At 39.2% G+C, this 19,171-nt stretch overlaps 2 protein-coding genes across 2 annotated transcripts in view; both read right to left on the reverse strand.

Annotated features, from left to right (window-relative positions):
* LOC142952876 (solute carrier family 22 member 13) overlaps positions 1 to 5,698 on the reverse strand; it is an 8,339-nt gene extending 2,641 nt beyond the window's left edge. The window contains exons 1-7 of the mRNA XM_076094886.1: positions 5,423 to 5,698; positions 4,856 to 4,953; positions 4,613 to 4,767; positions 1,753 to 1,921; positions 1,568 to 1,670; positions 1,362 to 1,495; positions 34 to 245 (exon numbers count right to left, since the gene is read on the reverse strand). Of these exons, the coding sequence (XP_075951001.1) occupies positions 34 to 245; positions 1,362 to 1,495; positions 1,568 to 1,670; positions 1,753 to 1,921; positions 4,613 to 4,767; positions 4,856 to 4,953; positions 5,423 to 5,641 (1,090 nt within the window). The 5' untranslated portion in view covers positions 5,642 to 5,698. The remainder of the gene's footprint in view (positions 1 to 33; positions 246 to 1,361; positions 1,496 to 1,567; positions 1,671 to 1,752; positions 1,922 to 4,612; positions 4,768 to 4,855; positions 4,954 to 5,422) is intronic.
* A 623-nt stretch (positions 5,699 to 6,321) lies between these two features.
* Positions 6,322 to 18,502, reverse strand: LOC142952875 (required for drug-induced death protein 1-like). The gene is made up of 2 exons (XM_076094885.1): positions 17,933 to 18,502; positions 6,322 to 6,789 (listed from the first exon to the last, which is right to left on the reverse strand). The coding sequence occupies exons 1-2, from the start codon at positions 18,212 to 18,214 to the stop codon at positions 6,649 to 6,651; spliced, it is 423 nt and encodes a 140-aa protein (XP_075951000.1). The 5' UTR covers positions 18,215 to 18,502; the 3' UTR covers positions 6,322 to 6,648.
* Between the last annotated feature and the right edge of the window lie 669 nt (positions 18,503 to 19,171).

Here is a 19,171-nt window from a genome sequence, read left to right on the forward strand (position 1 = left end):
GACCACAGATGTATTGTTATCTGAGATGCACACCGTTGTATCTGGAAAGCAGTAACGACAGGAAGCAGGCCGCTCCGCTTAGGAAAAAAGCGAGCATGCTGATTGGCCGCCGTCCCAGGCGAACCAATGGGACGAGGAAGCAGGGCGCCTCCGATAGGCCGGAGAAGAACTGGGCGGAGTAGACGTCGACGCCAAAAGAGCCGATGTTCATGCAGATGCCGAAGTACGTCATCGCTGACACTGCACTGCAGGACAAACACAGGTTGTACGTCACTTATTAAGTCCCGCCCCTTTTAATCTGATTATTTCACGGGTTTCGTAGTTTCCGAAAAATGAAGTAACATTTAACTGTAAACATACAACTGTACGATAGAGTTAAAGTGGAAATTTGAAACACACAATTTCACAAATATGGAAAATGATGCCTTTGCTTTCCAGCCACCTGAACCTGGTCTGTTCCTGACCTTCACGTTGCCTGAGTTCACCAAAGATGTTGATGAAAGCTTCAAAGACAGCAAGTACGAGTTTCTTTTTGTCAATTGTAAAAAGTCAAAAATATTATAATTTTATTCTTGAAATATTATAAGCTATTTGTCGTAAAATGAAAATTGTATTCTTACAGAGTTCATTCTTTCAACCTGATGATACAAATATTAGCAAATTTATCTTTAGAATTTTAAAAATATTATTTATTTGACAAAATATTGTAAATGTATTCTGCAAATGTTCCAACTTTATCCTCAAAGTATTGAAACTTGAATCTCCAAATATTACAACTTTGTTCTAGAAATATTCTGACTTAATTAAAAAAATATGATTATTTAATCAAAATATTACAACTTTATGTTATATATTATAATTTCTTAACATATTATTATCTAATTTACAAAATAATCTAAATGTATTCTCAAAATACAGTATAACGTTATCCTCAAGACATTGCAACTTAATCAACTTTTATATTAACTTACGTACTTATCATTTTCTTCAACTTTTATTATATTATATTATATATATACATATATATACACATACATATATATATATATGTATATATATATATATATGTATGTGTATATATATGTATATATATATATATATATATATATATATATATGTATATATATATATGTATATATGTATATGTATATATATATGTATATATGTATATGTATATATATGTATATATATATATATGTATATATATATATATATGTATGTATATATATGTATATATATATATATATGTATGTATATATATGTATATATATATATATGTATGTATGTATATATATGTATATGTATATATATGTATATATGTATATATATGTATATATATATATATACATACATATATGTACCTGAGGTAGCTCATGACGAAGAGCCTCAGAAGCACAGTCGGATGTCTCAGGTGGATGATGTCACTGGGGGTGTGGCCTCCAGATGGCTCCTCCTTCTGAGCCTCGGTGGATTTCTGCAGGTCGGACTCCAACAGCTACACACAGAAAACACAACTCATTGACGAAACACTGACAGACTGAAACTGTATGTGTGTGTGTGTGTTTACCAAGTCCAGACACTGTTTATCTGCAGGACTGTTGCGACGGTAACGGTCCAGAACATCCGTCCTCCTCTTTAGCAACAACCAGCGAGGAGACTCTGGGATCGAACTGGAACAGGAAAAGGGAGCCGTTAACAATCCTCAAAGGCCAAAGCAGACAGACGGGCAGACAGACAGACGGCTGCTCCTACAGGTAGAGCGGCAGACAGACGAGCTGAGGCACGGCCATCGACAGGTGCAGCCGTCTCCAGGTGGGGCTGAGCCAGGCCAGCGGAGCTCCGCCGATCGTCCCCAGGCTGAAGCAGAACGTCAAGAAGGCCGACGCCCAGAGCCGAGCGGCCGGACGCGTCCACTCCACGGCTGTGGATAAAACAAACGGCCAAATTATACCCAGCTCACTTTGGGGAACCAGCTGGAATGAATCGTATTGTTTACGGCGTGTCGCTCAAGTTCTGGTTCTCTCCGACCAATCAGATCGGGAATTTATTTAACTTCCCTTTTCTAGTACCGGCTCAGATCACCGGGAACCTCAACCTACGTGGTACCATAAAAAATAACCAGGTACTATGAAATATACAGGTGCTGGTCATATAATTAGAATATCATCAAAAAGTTGATTTATTTCACTAATTCCATTCAAAAAGTGAAACTTGTCTATTATATTCATTCATTACACACAGACTGATATATTTCAAATGTTTATTTCTTTTAATTTTGATGATTATAACTGACAACTAAGGAAAATCCCAAATTCAGTATCTCAGAAAATTAGAATATTACTTAAGACCAATACAAAGAAAGGATTTTTAGAAATCTTGGCCAACTGAAAAGTATGAGCATGAAAAGTATGAGCATGTACAGCTCAATACTTAGTTGGGGCTCCTTTTGCCTGAATTACTGCAGCAATGCGGCGTGGCATGGAGTCGATCAGTCTGTGGCACTGCTCAGGTGTTATGAGAGCCCAGGTTGCTCTGATAGTGGCCTTCAGCTCTTCTGCATTGTTGGGTCTGGCATTTCGCATCATCCTCTTCACAATACCCCATAGATGTTCTATGGGGTTAAGGTCAGGCGAGTTTGCTGGCCAATTAAGAACAGGGATACCATGGTCCTTAAACCAGGTACTGGTTGCTTTGGCACTGTGTGCAGGTGCCAAGTCCTGTTGGAAAATGAAATCTGCATCTCCATAAAGTTGGTCAGCAGCAGGAAGCATGAAGTGCTCTAAAACTTCCTGGTATATGGCTGCGTTGACCTTGGACCTCAGAAAACACAGTGGACCAACACCAGCAGATGACATGGCACCCCAAACCATCACTGACTGTGGAAACTTTACACTGGACCTCAAGCAACGTGGATTGCGTGTCTCTCCTCTCTTCCTCCAGACTCTGGGACCCTGATTTCCAAAGGAAATGCAAAATTGACTTTCATCAGAGAACATAACTTTGGACCACTCAGCAGCAGTCCAGTCCTTTTTGTCTTTAGCCCAGGCGAGACGCTTCTGACGCTGTCTGTTGTTCAAGAGTGGCTTGACACAAGGAATGCGACAGCTGAAACCCATGTCTTGCATACGTCTGTGCGTAGTGGTTCTTGAAGCACTGACTCCAGCTGCAGTCCACTCTTTCTGAATCTCCCCCACATTTTTGAATGGGTTTTGTTTCACAATCCTCTCCAGGGTGCGGTTATCCCGATTGCTTGTACACTTTTTTCTACCACATCTTTTCCTTCCCTTCGCCTCTCTATTAATGTGCTTGGACACAGAGCTCTGTGAACAGCCAGCCTCTTTTGCAATGACCTTTTGTGTCTTGCCCTCCTTGTGCAAGGTGTCAATGGTCGTCTTTTGGACAACTGTCAAGTCAGCAGTCTTCCCCATGATTGTGTAGCCTACAGAACTAGACTGAGAGACCATTTAAAGGCCTTTGCAGGTGTTTAGAGTTAATTAGCTGATTAGAGTGTGGCACCAGGTCTCTTCAATATTGAACCTTTTCACAATATTCTAATTTTCTGAGATACTGAATTTGGGATTTTCCTTAGTTGTCAGTTATAATCATCAAAATTAAAAGAAATAAACATTTGAAATATATCAGTCTGTGTGTAATGAATGAATATAATAGACAAGTTTCACTTTTTGAATGGAATTAGTGAAATAAATCAACTTTTTGATGATATTCTAATTATATGACCAGCACCTGTATACTAGGAACCAAGTGGACCTATGAAGACCTCTATTGACCACAGTCCTGCTCCCCAGAGGAGGAACCCTATAGATGTTTAGTTGTGGTATAGGGGCTCTGAAATATAGACTGTCTATAAGAAGTGGACGTAGTCGTCGTGACGTCCCTCGTTGGTTTGTGGACTGCTTTTGAAGCCTCAAGTTCGGCGATTTGGCCGTCGCCATCTTGTCATTTTTGCACCCAGTGAACAGGAAGTGACCATATTTGGACTGAGGAGGAGTGACGTAGAGATGCCGTATACGTCTCTGGTGTCGACCTGTCAATCACCGTGTAGCCCCGCCCTAAAGCATCCCCTGCTTTATGGTCTGTTTGACTCTAAATGGACCATCATTTACTAAATGAACATCATGCTGTATTGAAGAAGACTTGAAACTAGAGATTGAGACCATAAACTCATGTTTACAATGTTTACTGAGGTAATAAATCAAGAGAGAAGAAGAGTCATTTTCTCATAGACTTCTATACAACCAGAGGAGTCGCCCCCTGGTGGACACTAGAGAGAATGCAGCTTTAACACATGAAGCTCTGACTTCACTTCAAGAACCGGAGGTTCCCACTTGGTCTGGAATCATCAGGATGATGGTTTTAATGAACCTGCTGCCCCCCTTTCAGTCTCAACCAGAGGTCAGAGGTCAAGAAGCTGCTGGAAACTGTCTTTCCTCATTGGCACTCGGTCTTTATCCGGGACACGTGTTCTTCATCACCCTCGTGTCCCGCTGTGGTCCAATAAAACTCACCGGACGCCCAGTGAACCGTGACCCAGTGAGGCCAGTTTGGTAACAACGATACAGGAGCAAGAGGAGGAGGAGGAGGTGGTGGTTACCCAGACTGAAGGAGCAGATGTTGATGCAGCAGCAGCAAACGCCCGTCACACAGCGAACGGCGAGGTAGAGGAAGGGCTGAGGAAGGACGGCGGGCACGAGCCCACAAACGGCGTGCACGTACACGGACACCAGCAGCACCGTGCGCTTCCCGTACCTGCAGAATACAGCGGCGTATAGAAGCTCGTTAGAGGCGGCGAAAAAAAAGCTGCAGATGATTTTGAATGTGTTTGTTTGTGTCGTACCGGTCGGATAAGGCTCCTCCCACCAGCGATCCCAGCAGCAGACCGACCATGTAGAGAGTCTGACTGTACACCAACCAGTCCGTCCACTCACACACTGACTGACACACACACACACACACACACACACCGAAACAATGTGTCCAAGTACACAATTAGGTTGCATCTAATCGTTTGACACATTAACCGGACCTTTGCGAATCTCAACCACATCTCGTTCACTTATCACTTATTTGATTTGTATTTTTGTATTTTCTATTTTTAAATGAGGTCTTCTACTATTGCACTGTGAGCCGAGCCAAATGTCTTGTGTAACGTATTTGGCAATAAACACGACTCCGATCCTTCAACAGCAGACGGAAACATTAACAGCCTCGTGTTGCACATTAACGTGCACGTTAATCTGTGCAGTTATTTGTTGTGTAACCTTGTTTTTGACACGCAGACATCATTGTTTTAAAAAGTATCTTACAAATACACAAAGCTCAACTACATGTTTAAAGTGTATGAATATTAGATAGAAGTTCTAATATTACAGGAATATCGAGGAAAAACGTGAACATCACTCACGTCTCGGTTCCCGCTCTCCGAGACCTCGCCGGGCCGTGATTGGTTGGCCCCGGCGTTTGGCAGCGCCGACGACGTTCCGGCGTCGTCTTCCGTGCCGTTGCCGGGGCCACAAGATGCCCCGACGACGGCGGCCGCGAAAACGTCGAGAAAGAAGAGGAAAGAGCTGAAGAAGAAGACGAGGGAGAGGCGCCAGTACATGGACAGCTGCAGCGGAGACATGGCCTCCTTCAAGTCCAGAACAAGTCCAGAACAAGTCCAGAACAAGTCCAGAACAAGTCCAGAACAAGTCTAGAACAAGTCTAGAACAAGTCTAGAACAAGTCCAGAACAAGTCCAGAACAAGTCTCTTATTTCTCTCTATACTCCAGGTCTTCCTCTTAAAGGATCCATCATGAGCTCCACATCTTGACTCTGTGTTCTGGTGTCTGGTTGAACAGCTGCTGCTGACCAGGAGAGTTGTTGACTTGACAGCAGACGGGTCAAATTTAAAGTGAACTTTCATCCACAAGCTCTCCCCCCGCCTCCTTTCCCTTATAAGGAGGTTGGAGGACTCCCTGTGCAGTGATGCAGCGGCACCCTCTGGTCATCGAATGCGTTACATCTTCAACAACTCTGAGTCATTCAGATGTTCATGTGTCGAGATAAGATCAAATAGATCCTCACAATGCAGTATATGTCTCAGGTGATGAAAACAGGATCAGAAAACAAATTAGGAATAAACGTCACAAGATGCAACAGGCTGGATGAGCTTTGAGCGGTATTTGACCTGTGATAAGCTCAATAACAAGGATTCCTCTTTATTGGAGGTGAGCTGAAGAACAAGAGACAGGAGGGAAAAGGAGGAGGTGTAGGTAGGGTTAGGATGCAAGGAGGTAGGGGATGAAGTGAGGAGACAGAACGCAGATCCGCTTTAAGAACATTTATTGAAGAAAACACAAAAAAATAAGAACGTAATTTAAAGTTTATCACATATTTTACACAACGTTGTATGAAAAACATATAATACAAAGGAGGCGTACATATTGCTCGAACTAAGAATTTAACAGCTTGAAAAAGTATTTTATTTGTATTATTTTGAATTGTAGTAAAATCCAAAACATTCCTTTTAAACAGATTCCTTCGTCATTATAAATAACGAACAATAAAGTCCTATTAAAACTAAAAGAAGACCAGAATGTCTTCATGCTGCAGGTTGTCGTCCACATCAGTGGCTCTGTCCGTGTCCCATCATGCTTTGCTGCCGGCGGTTCGGTGAACCTCCGTCACCACGACGGACATAGCCGAGACGGGGGTGGAGTAGAGCGCCGCCATGTTCTGTAAGCCGAGCATCAGACAGCGGCAGCTGAACCGCAGCGCTTTGCCCGCATTCTGCCAGACGGAGAAACACAAGCTAAGTTCGTGAGACCTGTTCATTGTCCCCAGAGGATACGGTTCATGGTGATCCTCTGACTCTCCTCTAGCGCCACCACGAGTATCTTAGCAAAGCTTCGTTGTGTCCAGATATTCATGGTTCCCTAAAGATGTACCCTCATGATTTATTTTCTTATAGCGCCATCACAAGGTTGACATTTAAAGATTTACATTTATTTCACGTGTTATTAATTATTTTATAATTACTTATTTTATGAATTATTAATATTTATGTTTACTTTTTAATTTGGTGACATAAGATATTTCCATCTTAATTGTATTTGTTTGGTCTATTTCTAGATTTCTTTGTTATATTTTTTTGATTTCTTTATATATTATTTTGTTTAAGTGGATATTTAGCGGTATACATTCTTTACATTTGGTTTATGTTAATTAGATGTTATGTTAGTTATTTACATTTGAATACTTTGGTTTGTTAATCAGGGACCTTTAGACGTGTTGATCATATAAATACCTCTCTCTCTACAGAAGTACTCTGTTAGAATACTTCTTCTCTTCTCTCTGTGTTTCTCTCTCTACAGTAGTACTCTGTTAGAATACTTCTTCTCTTCTCTCTGTGTTTCTCTCTCTACAGTAGTACTCTGTTAGAATACTTCTTCTTCTCTTCTCTCTGTGTTTCTCTCTCTACAGAAGTACTCTGATAGAATACTTCTTCTCTTCTCTGTGTTTCTCTCTCTACAGAAGTACTCTGATAGAATACTTCTTCTCTTCTCTGTGTTTCTCTCTCTACAGTAGTACTCTGATAGAATACTTCTTCTTCTCTTCTCTCTGTGTTTCTCTCTCTACAGAAGTACTCTGATAGAATACTTCTTCTCTTCTCTGTGTTTCTCTCTCTACAGTAGTACTCTGTTAGAATACTTCTTCTCTTCTCTCTGTGTTTCTCTCTCTACAGAAGTACTCTGATAGAATACTTCTTCTTCTCTTCTCTCTGTGTTTCTCTCTCTACAGTAGTACTCTGATAGAATACTTCTTCTCTTCTCTGTGTTTCTCTCTCTACAGTAGTACTCTGATAGAATACTTCTTCTTCTCTTCTCTCTGTGTTTCTCTCTCTACAGAAGTACTCTGATAGAATACTTCTTCTCTTCTCTCTGTGTTTCTCTCTCTACAGAAGTACTCTGATAGAATACTTCTTCTTCTCTTCTCTCTGTGTTTCTCTCTCTACAGTAGTACTCTGATAGAATACTTCTTCTTCTCTTCTCTCTGTGTTTCTCTCTCTACAGTAGTACTCTGATAGAATACTTCTTCTCTTCTCTGTGTTTCTCTCTCTACAGTAGTACTCTGATAGAATACTTCTTCTTCTCTTCTCTCTGTGTTTCTCTCTCTACAGAAGTACTCTGATAGAATACTTCTTCTCTTCTCTCTGTGTTTCTCTCTCTACAGTAGTACTCTGATAGAATACTTCTTCTTCTCTTCTCTCTGTGTTTCTCTCTCTACAGTAGTACTCTGATAGAATACTTCTTCTTCTCTTCTCTCTGTGTTTCTCTCTCTACAGAAGTACTCTGATAGAATACTTCTTCTCTTCTCTCTGTGTTTCTCTCTCTACAGAAGTACTCTGATAGAATACTTCTTCTTCTCTTCTCTCTGTGTTTCTCTCTCTACAGAAGTACTCTGATAGAATACTTCTTCTCTTCTCTCTGTGTTTCTCTCTCTACAGAAGTACTCTGATAGAATACTTCTTCTTCTCTTCTCTCTGTGTTTCTCTCTCTACAGTAGTACTCTGTTAGAATACTTCTTCTTCTCTTCTCTCTGTGTTTCTCTCTCTACAGAAGTACTCTGTTAGAATACTTCTTCTCTTCTCTCTGTGTTTCTCTCTCTACAGAAGTACTCTGATAGAATACTTCTTCTTCTCTTCTCTCTGTGTTTCTCTCTCTACAGAAGTACTCTGATAGAATACTTCTTCTCTTCTCTGTGTTTCTCTCTCTACAGTAGTACTCTGATAGAATACTTCTTCTTCTCTTCTCTCTGTGTTTCTCTCTCTACAGAAGTACTCTGATAGAATACTTCTTCTCTTCTCTGTGTTTCTCTCTCTACAGTAGTACTCTGTTAGAATACTTCTTCTCTTCTCTCTGTGTTTCTCTCTCTACAGTAGTACTCTGATAGAATACTTCTTCTCTTCTCTGTGTTTCTCTCTCTACAGTAGTACTCTGATAGAATACTTCTTCTCTTCTCTCTGTGTTTCTCTCTCTACAGTAGTACTCTGATAGAATACTTCTTCTCTTCTCTGTGTTTCTCTCTCTACAGTAGTACTCTGTTAGAATACTTCTTCTCTTCTCTCTGTGTTTCTCTCTCTACAGAAGTACTCTGATAGAATACTTCTTCTCTTCTCTCTGTGTTTCTCTCTCTACAGTAGTACTCTGATAGAATACTTCTTCTCTTCTCTCTGTGTTTCTCTCTCTACAGAAGTACTCTGATAGAATACTTCTTCTCTTCTCTGTGTTTCTCTCTCTACAGTAGTACTCTGTTAGAATACTTCTTCTCTTCTCTCTGTGTTTCTCTCTCTACAGTAGTACTCTGTTAGAATACTTCTTCTTCTCTTCTCTGTGTTTCTCTCTCTACAGAAGTACTCTGTTAGAATACTTCTTCTTCTCTTCTCTGTGTTTCTCTCTCTACAGTAGTACTCTGTTAGAATACTTCTTCTCTTCTCTCTGTGTTTCTCTCTCTACAGTAGTACTCTGTTAGAATACTTCTTCTCTTCTCTCTGTGTTTCTCTCTCTACAGTAGTACTCTGTTAGAATACTTCTTCTTCTCTTCTCTGTGTTTCTCTCTCTACAGAAGTACTCTGATAGAATACTTCTTCTCTTCTCTCTGTGTTTCTCTCTCTACAGAAGTACTCTGTTAGAATACTTCTTCTTCTCTTCTCTGTGTTTCTCTCTCTACAGAAGTACTCTGATAGAATACTTCTTCTCTTCTCTGTGTTTCTCTCTCTACAGTAGTACTCTGTTAGAATACTTCTTCTCTTCTCTCTGTGTTTCTCTCTCTACAGTAGTACTCTGATAGAATACTTCTTCTTCTCTTCTCTCTGTGTTTCTCTCTCTACAGTAGTACTCTGATAGAATACTTCTTCTTCTCTTCTCTGTGTTTCTCTCTCTACAGAAGTACTCTGATAGAATACTTCTTCTTCTCTTCTCTCTGTGTTTCTCTCTCTACAGTAGTACTCTGTTAGAATACTTCTTCTTCTCTTCTCTGTGTTTCTCTCTCTACAGAAGTACTCTGATAGAATACTTCTTCTTCTCTTCTCTCTGTGTTTCTCTCTCTACAGTAGTACTCTGTTAGAATACTTCTTCTTCTCTTCTCTGTGTTTCTCTCTCTACAGAAGTACTCTGATAGAATACTTCTTCTTCTCTTCTCTCTGTGTTTCTCTCTCTACAGTAGTACTCTGTTAGAATACTTCTTCTTCTCTTCTCTGTGTTTCTCTCTCTACAGAAGTACTCTGTTAGAATACTTCTTCTTCTCTTCTCTGTGTTTCTCTCTCTACAGTAGTACTCTGATAGAATACTTCTTCTCTTCTCTCTGTGTTTCTCTCTCTACAGAAGTACTCTGTTAGAATACTTCTTCTTCTCTTCTCTCTGTGTTTCTCTCTCTACAGAAGTACTCTGATAGAATACTTCTTCTCTTCTCTCTGTGTTTCTCTCTCTACAGAAGTACTCTGTTAGAATACTTCTTCTTCTCTTCTCTCTGTGTTTCTCTCTCTACAGTAGTACTCTGATAGAATACTTCTTCTCTTCTCTCTGTGTTTCTCTCTCTACAGAAGTACTCTGTTAGAATACTTCTTCTTCTCTTCTCTCTGTGTTTCTCTCTCTACAGTAGTACTCTGATAGAATACTTCTTCTCTTCTCTCTGTGTTTCTCTCTCTACAGAAGTACTCTGATAGAATACTTCTTCTTCTCTTCTCTCTGTGTTTCTCTCTCTACAGTAGTACTCTGTTAGAATACTTCTTCTTCTCTTCTCTGTGTTTCTCTCTCTACAGAAGTACTCTGATAGAATACTTCTTCTTCTCTTCTCTCTGTGTTTCTCTCTCTACAGTAGTACTCTGTTAGAATACTTCTTCTTCTCTTCTCTGTGTTTCTCTCTCTACAGAAGTACTCTGATAGAATACTTCTTCTTCTCTTCTCTCTGTGTTTCTCTCTCTACAGTAGTACTCTGATAGAATACTTCTTCTTCTCTTCTCTGTGTTTCTCTCTCTACAGAAGTACTCTGTTAGAATACTTCTTCTTCTCTTCTCTGTGTTTCTCTCTCTACAGTAGTACTCTGATAGAATACTTCTTCTCTTCTCTCTGTGTTTCTCTCTCTACAGAAGTACTCTGTTAGAATACTTCTTCTTCTCTTCTCTCTGTGTTTCTCTCTCTACAGTAGTACTCTGATAGAATACTTCTTCTTCTCTTCTCTGTGTTTCTCTCTCTACAGAAGTACTCTGATAGAATACTTCTTCTTCTCTTCTCTGTGTTTCTCTCTCTACAGTAGTACTCTGATAGAATACTTCTTCTTCTCTTCTCTCTGTGTTTCTCTCTCTACAGAAGTACTCTGATAGAATACTTCTTCTTCTCTTCTCTCTGTGTTTCTCTCTCTACAGAAGTACTCTGTTAGAATACTTCTTCTCTTCTCTCTGTGTTTCTCTCTCTACAGTAGTACTCTGATAGAATACTTCTTCTTCTCTTCTCTGTGTTTCTCTCTCTACAGTAGTACTCTGATAGAATACTTCTTCTTCTCTTCTCTCTGTGTTTCTCTCTCTACAGAAGTACTCTGATAGAATACTTCTTCTTCTCTTCTCTGTGTTTCTCTCTCTACAGTAGTACTCTGATAGAATACTTCTTCTCTTCTCTCTGTGTTTCTCTCTCTACAGTAGTACTCTGTTAGAATACTTCTTCTCTTCTCTCTGTGTTTCTCTCTCTACAGTAGTACTCTGATAGAATACTTCTTCTTCTCTTCTCTGTGTTTCTCTCTCTACAGAAGTACTCTGATAGAATACTTCTTCTTCTCTTCTCTCTGTGTTTCTCTCTCTACAGAAGTACTCTGTTAGAATACTTCTTCTTCTCTTCTCTCTGTGTTTCTCTCTCTACAGAAGTACTCTGTTAGAATACTTCTTCTTCTCTCTTCTCTGTGTTTCTCTCTCTACAGAAGTACTCTGATAGAATACTTCTTCTTCTCTTCTCTCTGTGTTTCTCTCTCTACAGAAGTACTCTGATAGAATACTTCTTCTTCTCTTCTCTCTGTGTTTCTCTCTCTACAGAAGTACTCTGATAGAATACTTCTTCTTCTCTTCTCTCTGTGTTTCTCTCTCTACAGAAGTACTCTGATAGAATACTTCTTCTCTTCTCTCTGTGTTTCTCTCTCTACAGTAGTACTCTGATAGAATACTTATTCTTCTCTTCTCTGTGTTTCTCTCTCTACAGAAGTACTCTGATAGAATACTTCTTCTTCTCTTCTCTCTGTGTTTCTCTCTCTACAGTAGTACTCTGTTAGAATACTTCTTCTCTTCTCTCTGTGTTTCTCTCTCTACAGTAGTACTCTGTTAGAATACTTCTTCTCTTCTCTCTGTGTTTCTCTCTCTACAGAAGTACTCTGTTAGAATACTTCTTCTTCTCTTCTCTCTGTGTTTCTCTCTCTACAGTAGTACTCTGTTAGAATACTTCTTCTCTTCTCTCTGTGTTTCTCTCTCTACAGTAGTACTCTGATAGAATACTTATTCTTCTCTTCTCTGTGTTTCTCTCTCTACAGAAGTACTCTGATAGAATACTTCTTCTTCTCTTCTCTCTGTGTTTCTCTCTCTACAGAAGTACTCTGTTAGAATACTTCTTCTTCTCTTCTCTGTGTTTCTCTCTCTACAGTAGTACTCTGTTAGAATACTTCTTCTCTTCTCTCTGTGTTTCTCTCTCTACAGTAGTACTCTGATAGAATACTTATTCTCTTCTCTGTGTTTCTCTCTCTACAGAAGTACTCTGTTAGAATACTTCTTCTCTTCTCTCTGTGTTTCTCTCTCTACAGTAGTACTCTGTTAGAATACTTCTTCTCTTCTCTCTGTGTTTCTCTCTCTACAGTAGTACTCTGTTAGAATACTTCTTCTCTTCTCTCTGTGTTTCTCTCTCTACAGTAGTACTCTGATAGAATACTTCTTCTTCTCTTCTCTGTGTTTCTCTCTCTACAGAAGTACTCTGTTAGAATACTTCTTCTTCTCTTCTCTCTGTGTTTCTCTCTCTACAGTAGTACTCTGATAGAATACTTCTTCTCTTCTCTCTGTGTTTCTCTCTCTACAGTAGTACTCTGTTAGAATACTTCTTCTTCTCTTCTCTCTGTGTTTCTCTCTCTACAGAAGTACTCTGTTAGAATACTTCTTCTCTTCTCTGTGTTTCTCTCTCTACAGAAGTACTCTGTTAGAATACTTCTTCTCTTCTCTCTGTGTTTCTCTCTCTACAGTAGTACTCTGTTAGAATACTTCTTCTTCTCTTCTCTGTGTTTCTCTCTCTACAGTAGTACTCTGATAGAATACTTCTTCTTCTCTTCTCTGTGTTTCTCTCTCTACAGTAGTACTCTGTTAGAATACTTCTTCTTCTCTTCTCTCTGTGTTTCTCTCTCTACAGAAGTACTCTGATAGAATACTTCTTCTTCTCTTCTCTGTGTTTCTCTCTCTACAGTAGTACTCTGTTAGAATACTTCTTCTTCTCTTCTCTCTGTGTTTCTCTCTCTACAGTAGTACTCTGTTAGAATACTTCTTCTTCTCTTCTCTGTGTTTCTCTCTCTACAGTAGTACTCTGTTAGAATACTTCTTCTTCTCTTCTCTCTGTGTTTCTCTCTCTACAGTAGTACTCTGATAGAATACTTCTTCTTCTCTTCTCTGTGTTTCTCTCTCTACAGAAGTACTCTGATAGAATACTTCTTCTCTTCTCTCTGTGTTTCTCTCTCTACAGTAGTACTCTGTTAGAATACTTCTTCTCTTCTCTCTGTGTTTCTCTCTCTACAGAAGTACTCTGTTAGAATACTTCTTCTTCTCTTCTCTGTGTTTCTCTCTCTACAGAAGTACTCTGTTAGAATACTTCTTCTCTTCTCTCTGTGTTTCTCTCTCTACAGTAGTACTCTGTTAGAATACTTCTTCTTCTCTTCTCTCTGTGTTTCTCTCTCTACAGAAGTACTCTGTTAGAATACTTCTTCTTCTCTTCTCTGTGTTTCTCTCTCTACAGAAGTACTCTGATAGAATACTTCTCTTCTCTCTGTGTTTCTCTCTCTACAGTAGTACTCTGTTAGAATACTTCTTCTTCTCTTCTCTCTGTGTTTCTCTCTCTACAGAAGTACTCTGATAGAATACTTCTCTTCTCTTCTCTGTGTTTCTCTCTCTACAGAAGTACTCTGTTAGAATACTTCTTCTTCTCTTCTCTCTGTGTTTCTCTCTCTACAGTAGTACTCTGTTAGAATACTTCTTCTTCTCTTCTCTCTGTGTTTCTCTCTCTACAGAAGTACTCTGATAGAATACTTCTTCTTCTCTTCTCTCTGTGTTTCTCTCTCTACAGAAGTACTCTGATAGAATACTTCTTCTTCTCTTCTCTCTGTGTTTCTCTCTCTACAGAAGTACTCTGATAGAATACTTCTTCTTCTCTTCTCTGTGTTTCTCTCTCTACAGAAGTACTCTGATAGAATACTTCTTCTTCTCTTCTCTGTGTTTCTCTCTCTACAGAAGTACTCTGATAGAATACTTCTTCTTCTCTTCTCTGTGTTTCTCTCTCTACAGAAGTACTCTGATAGAATACTTCTCTTCTCTCTGTGTTTCTCTCTCTACAGAAGTACTCTGATAGAATACTTCTCTTCTCTCTGTGTTTCTCTCTCTACAGTAGTACTCTGTTAGAATACTTCTTCTTCTCTTCTCTCTGTGTTTCTCTCTCTACAGTAGTACTCTGTTAGAATACTTCTTCTCTTCTCTCTGTGTTTCTCTCTCTACAGAAGTACTCTGTTAGAATACTTCTTCTTCTCTTCTCTCTGTGTTTCTCTCTCTACAGAAGTACTCTGTTAGAATACTTCTTCTCTTCTCTCTGTGTTTCTCTCTCTACAGTAGTACTCTGATAGAATACTTCTTCTTCTCTTCTCTCTGTGTTTCTCTCTCTACAGTAGTACTCTGATAGAATACTTCTTCTTCTCTTCTCTCTGTGTTTCTCTCTCTACAGTAGTACTCTGTTAGAATACTTCTTCTTCTCTTCTCTGTGTTTCTCTCTCTACAGAAGTACTCTGATAGAATACTTCTTCTTCTCTTCTCTGTGTTTCTCTCTCTACAGTAGTACTCTGATAGAATACTTCTTCTTCTCTTCTCTGTGTTTCTCTCTCTACAGTAGTACTCTGATAGAATACTTCTTCTTCTCTTCTCTGTGTTTCTCTCTCTACAGTAGTACTCTGATAGAATACTTCTTCTTCTCTTCTCTGTGTTTCTCTCTCTACAGAAGTACTCTGATAGAATACTTCTTCTTCTCTTCTCTGTGTTTCTCTCTCTACAGAAGTACTCTGATAGAATACTTCTTCTTCTCTTCTCTGTGTTTCTCTCTCTACAGAAGTACTCTGTTAGAATACTTCTTCTTCTCTTCTCTGTGTTTCTCTCTCTACAGAAGTACTCTGTTAGAATACTTCTTCTTCTCTTCTCTCTGTGTTTCTCTCTCTACAGTAGTACTCTGTTAGAATACTTCTTCTTCTCTTCTCTCTGTGTTTCTCTCTCTACAGTAGTACTCTGATAGAATACTTCTTCTCTTCTCTCTGTGTTTCTCTCTCTACAGAAGTACTCTGATAGAATACTTCTTCTTCTCTTCTCTCTGTGTTTCTCTCTCTACAGTAGTACTCTGTTAGAATACTTCTTCTTCTCTTCTCTCTGTGTTTCTCTCTCTACAGTAGTACTCTGTTAGAATACTTCTTCTTCTCTTCTCTCTGTGTTTCTCTCTCTACAGTAGTACTCTGTTAGAATACTTCTTCTTCTCTTCTCTCTGTGTTTCTCTCTCTACAGTAGTACTCTGATAGAATACTTCTTCTTCTCTTCTCTGTGTTTCTCTCTCTACAGAAGTACTCTGATAGAATACTTCTTCTTCTCTTCTCTGTGTTTCTCTCTCTACAGAAGTACTCTGTTAGAATACTTCTTCTTCTCTTCTCTCTGTGTTTCTCTCTCTACAGTAGTACTCTGATAGAATACTTCTTCTCTTCTCTCTGTGTTTCTCTCTCTACAGTAGTACTCTGATAGAATACTTCTTCTTCTCTTCTCTCTGTGTTTCTCTCTCTACAGTAGTACTCTGATAGAATACTTCTTCTTCTCTTCTCTGTGTTTCTCTCTCTACAGTAGTACTCTGATAGAATACTTCTTCTTCTCTTCTCTCTGTGTTTCTCTCTCTACAGTAGTACTCTGATAGAATACTTCTTCTTCTCTTCTCTCTGTGTTTCTCTCTCTACAGTAGTACTCTGTTAGAATACTTCTTCTTCTCTTCTCTCTGTGTTTCTCTCTCTACAGTAGTACTCTGATAGAATACTTCTTCTTCTCTTCTCTCTGTGTTTCTCTCTCTACAGTAGTACTCTGATAGAATACTTCTTCTTCTCTTCTCTCTGTGTTTCTCTCTCTACAGTAGTACTCTGTTAGAATACTTCTTCTTCTCTTCTCTCTGTGTTTCTCTCTCTACAGTAGTACTCTGTTAGAATACTTCTTCTTCTCTTCTCTCTGTGTTTCTCTCTCTACAGTAGTACTCTGATAGAATACTTCTTCTTCTCTTCTCTGTGTTTCTCTCTCTACAGAAGTACTCTGATAGAATACTTCTTCTTCTCTTCTCTGTGTTTCTCTCTCTACAGAAGTACTCTGTTAGAATACTTCTTCTTCTCTTCTCTCTGTGTTTCTCTCTCTACAGTAGTACTCTGATAGAATACTTCTTCTCTTCTCTCTGTGTTTCTCTCTCTACAGTAGTACTCTGTTAGAATACTTCTTCTTCTCTTCTCTGTGTTTCTCTCTCTACAGAAGTACTCTGTTAGAATACTTCTTCTTCTCTTCTCTGTGTTTCTCTCTCTACAGAAGTACTCTGATAGAATACTTCTTCTTCTCTTCTCTGTGTTTCTCTCTCTACAGAAGTACTCTGTTAGAATACTTCTTCTTCTCTTCTCTCTGTGTTTCTCTCTCTACAGTAGTACTCTGATAGAATACTTCTTCTCTTCTCTCTGTGTTTCTCTCTCTACAGTAGTACTCTGTTAGAATACTTCTTCTTCTCTTCTCTGTGTTTCTCTCTCTACAGTAGTACTCTGTTAGAATACTTCTTCTTCTCTTCTCTGTGTTTCTCTCTCTACAGAAGTACTCTGTTAGAATACTTCTTCTTCTCTTCTCTCTGTGTTTCTCTCTCTACAGTAGTACTCTGTTAGAATACTTCTTCTTCTCTTCTCTGTGTCTCATCGCCGGCTGATAGAGTTGAGTTGAGGTCAAAGGTCGAGTCAATGTTTGACAGATTCAAACCTGTGACTTCACACGATGACGCACTTTACTTTAACAAACTCAGAACTGGACTTTTAGTATTTGATGCAGATTTTAACACATTTTGTGTTTTTGTTAAAATGCTTTGATTTTAAACACAAATAAGCTTAAAGTTTAACTTGAACTGTATATTGTATTATAATAGTTAATATTAGTTGTAGTGGTAACATTAATGTATTTATACATCGTTGGTTTTTCATCTTTTAAGCCCTATATTATTTATAATCGTTATTTTCTCAATTATTGTCTCAATTATTTATATATATATTTATGTATATATGTATCATTATTATTAATTAATTCATACTTCTATTTTATTGTGTATTTTAATATACACGTTTATAATTATTTTAATTGTTTGGTATGTTTATTTATATTTTAGGTTTTCAAAGAACTTGATTTACCTTTTAATTCATATTTTAAAAATGGACTTGTTTTTTATCTATAAGATATTTATTAACTCTAACGTATATCTGTGTATTTTATTCATATTTTTACTCTGTTATAGATCATATTTTATATGTAAAGTGGCATCACATCTTTAATGTAACGCGTTGATGAACAGAACATTAATAATGAATTATTACACCGCTTCAGGTCAAAGGCCCTTCTTCTTACCTTCCTGTACTTCTTGAACTTCTTCTTCCTCTTCCTCTTCTTCTCCTCCTTCCTCCTCGTCCTCTCCTCCGGCGTCTCCTCCTCCTCCACCTCCTCGATCAGAGGTTCGTATCGATCCGGCAGGACGGAGAAAAAAACTTCTTTGGAGTTTTTCTGTTGCTTCTTCTTCTTCTCTGCCGGAGGAACCGCCTCCTCCTCTTCCTCCTTCTTCTTCTCCTCCTGCGCTCCCATCTCGTTGTTTCTCGTTGTTTCTCCTTTCTTCTCTGACCTCCTTGTGTTCATTGCAGGAGGACCTTTGGAGCGAGGAGGAGTCAAACTTTATTAATAGCCCGGAGCTCCCTTCAGACAGGAAACGGCGTAAAACGCACTAAAAGCAGGATTAGAAGAAGAATGTGGACTTTACTTTGTCTCCTGGTTTGAAGTGAACAAACGTCTTTAAAGTCTTACTCGCCTCATCAGCAGACGTTTGTGGGTTTTTATCCTCTGGTTAGATCGTCTGTTTGTTTTACAGAATACACACTGAAACACTGCGTCAACATCCAAAACTAGAAAAACATGAATTTCCTTCAACAAGAGTCTAAGTTGAAACCAATTTAGAAATTAAAATCCTTTGAACTTGTAAACACGTGGTTAAGTTATTTTAACTTGAAACTGTGAGCTACAATAATGCAGAAATGTGTGTTTGTTTGACTGATAATGTAAAACAAGTCTTTGTTTCAACTCGCTGTATCAAGTTCAAACAACAAGTGAAACAATGTTCAATCAACTCTGACAACTTATAAAATGATGTTGAGACAACTAGAACATTGCAGTTAAATGAACTTTAATTTCTGAGTTGAATCAAAGGCAGTCTGAGGAGAGTGAGACAGGTGAGGACGCAGTGAGACAGGTGAGGACGCAGTGAGACAGGGAGGATGCTGTGAGACAGGTGAGGACACAGTGAGACAGGGAGGATGCTGTGAGACAGGTGAGGACACAGTGAGACAGGGAGGATGCTGTGAGACAGCTGAGGATGCAGTGAGACAGCTGAGGACGCAGTGAGACAGGTGAGGATGCAGTGAGACAGGTGAGGACACAGTGAGACAGGTGAGGACACAGTGAGACAGCTGAGGATGCAGTGAGACAGCTGAGGACGCAGTGAGACAGGTGAGGACACAGTGAGACAGGTGAGGACACAGTGAGACAGGTGAGGACACAGTGAGACAGCTGAGGATGCAGTGAGACAGCTGAGGACACAGT

This window comes from Anarhichas minor, unplaced genomic scaffold (assembly GCF_050575085.1).
Source record: "Anarhichas minor isolate MPS153535 unplaced genomic scaffold, ASM5057508v1 ptg000018l, whole genome shotgun sequence".
NCBI classification, from domain to species: Eukaryota; Metazoa; Chordata; class Actinopteri; order Perciformes; family Anarhichadidae; genus Anarhichas; species Anarhichas minor.

What these genes read in the sequence shown, in the direction of transcription:
- LOC142952875 (XM_076094885.1), bottom strand. Translation starts at nt 18,214, where the DNA reads ATGAACACAAGGAGGTCAGAGAAGAAAGGAGAAACAACGAGAAACAAC. An exon ending in AGTTCAAGAAGTACAGGAAG is followed by an intron (nt 6,790 to 17,932) that starts GTAAGAAGAAGG and finishes TCCGTCTGGCAG; the next exon opens with AATGCGGGCAAAGCGCTGCG.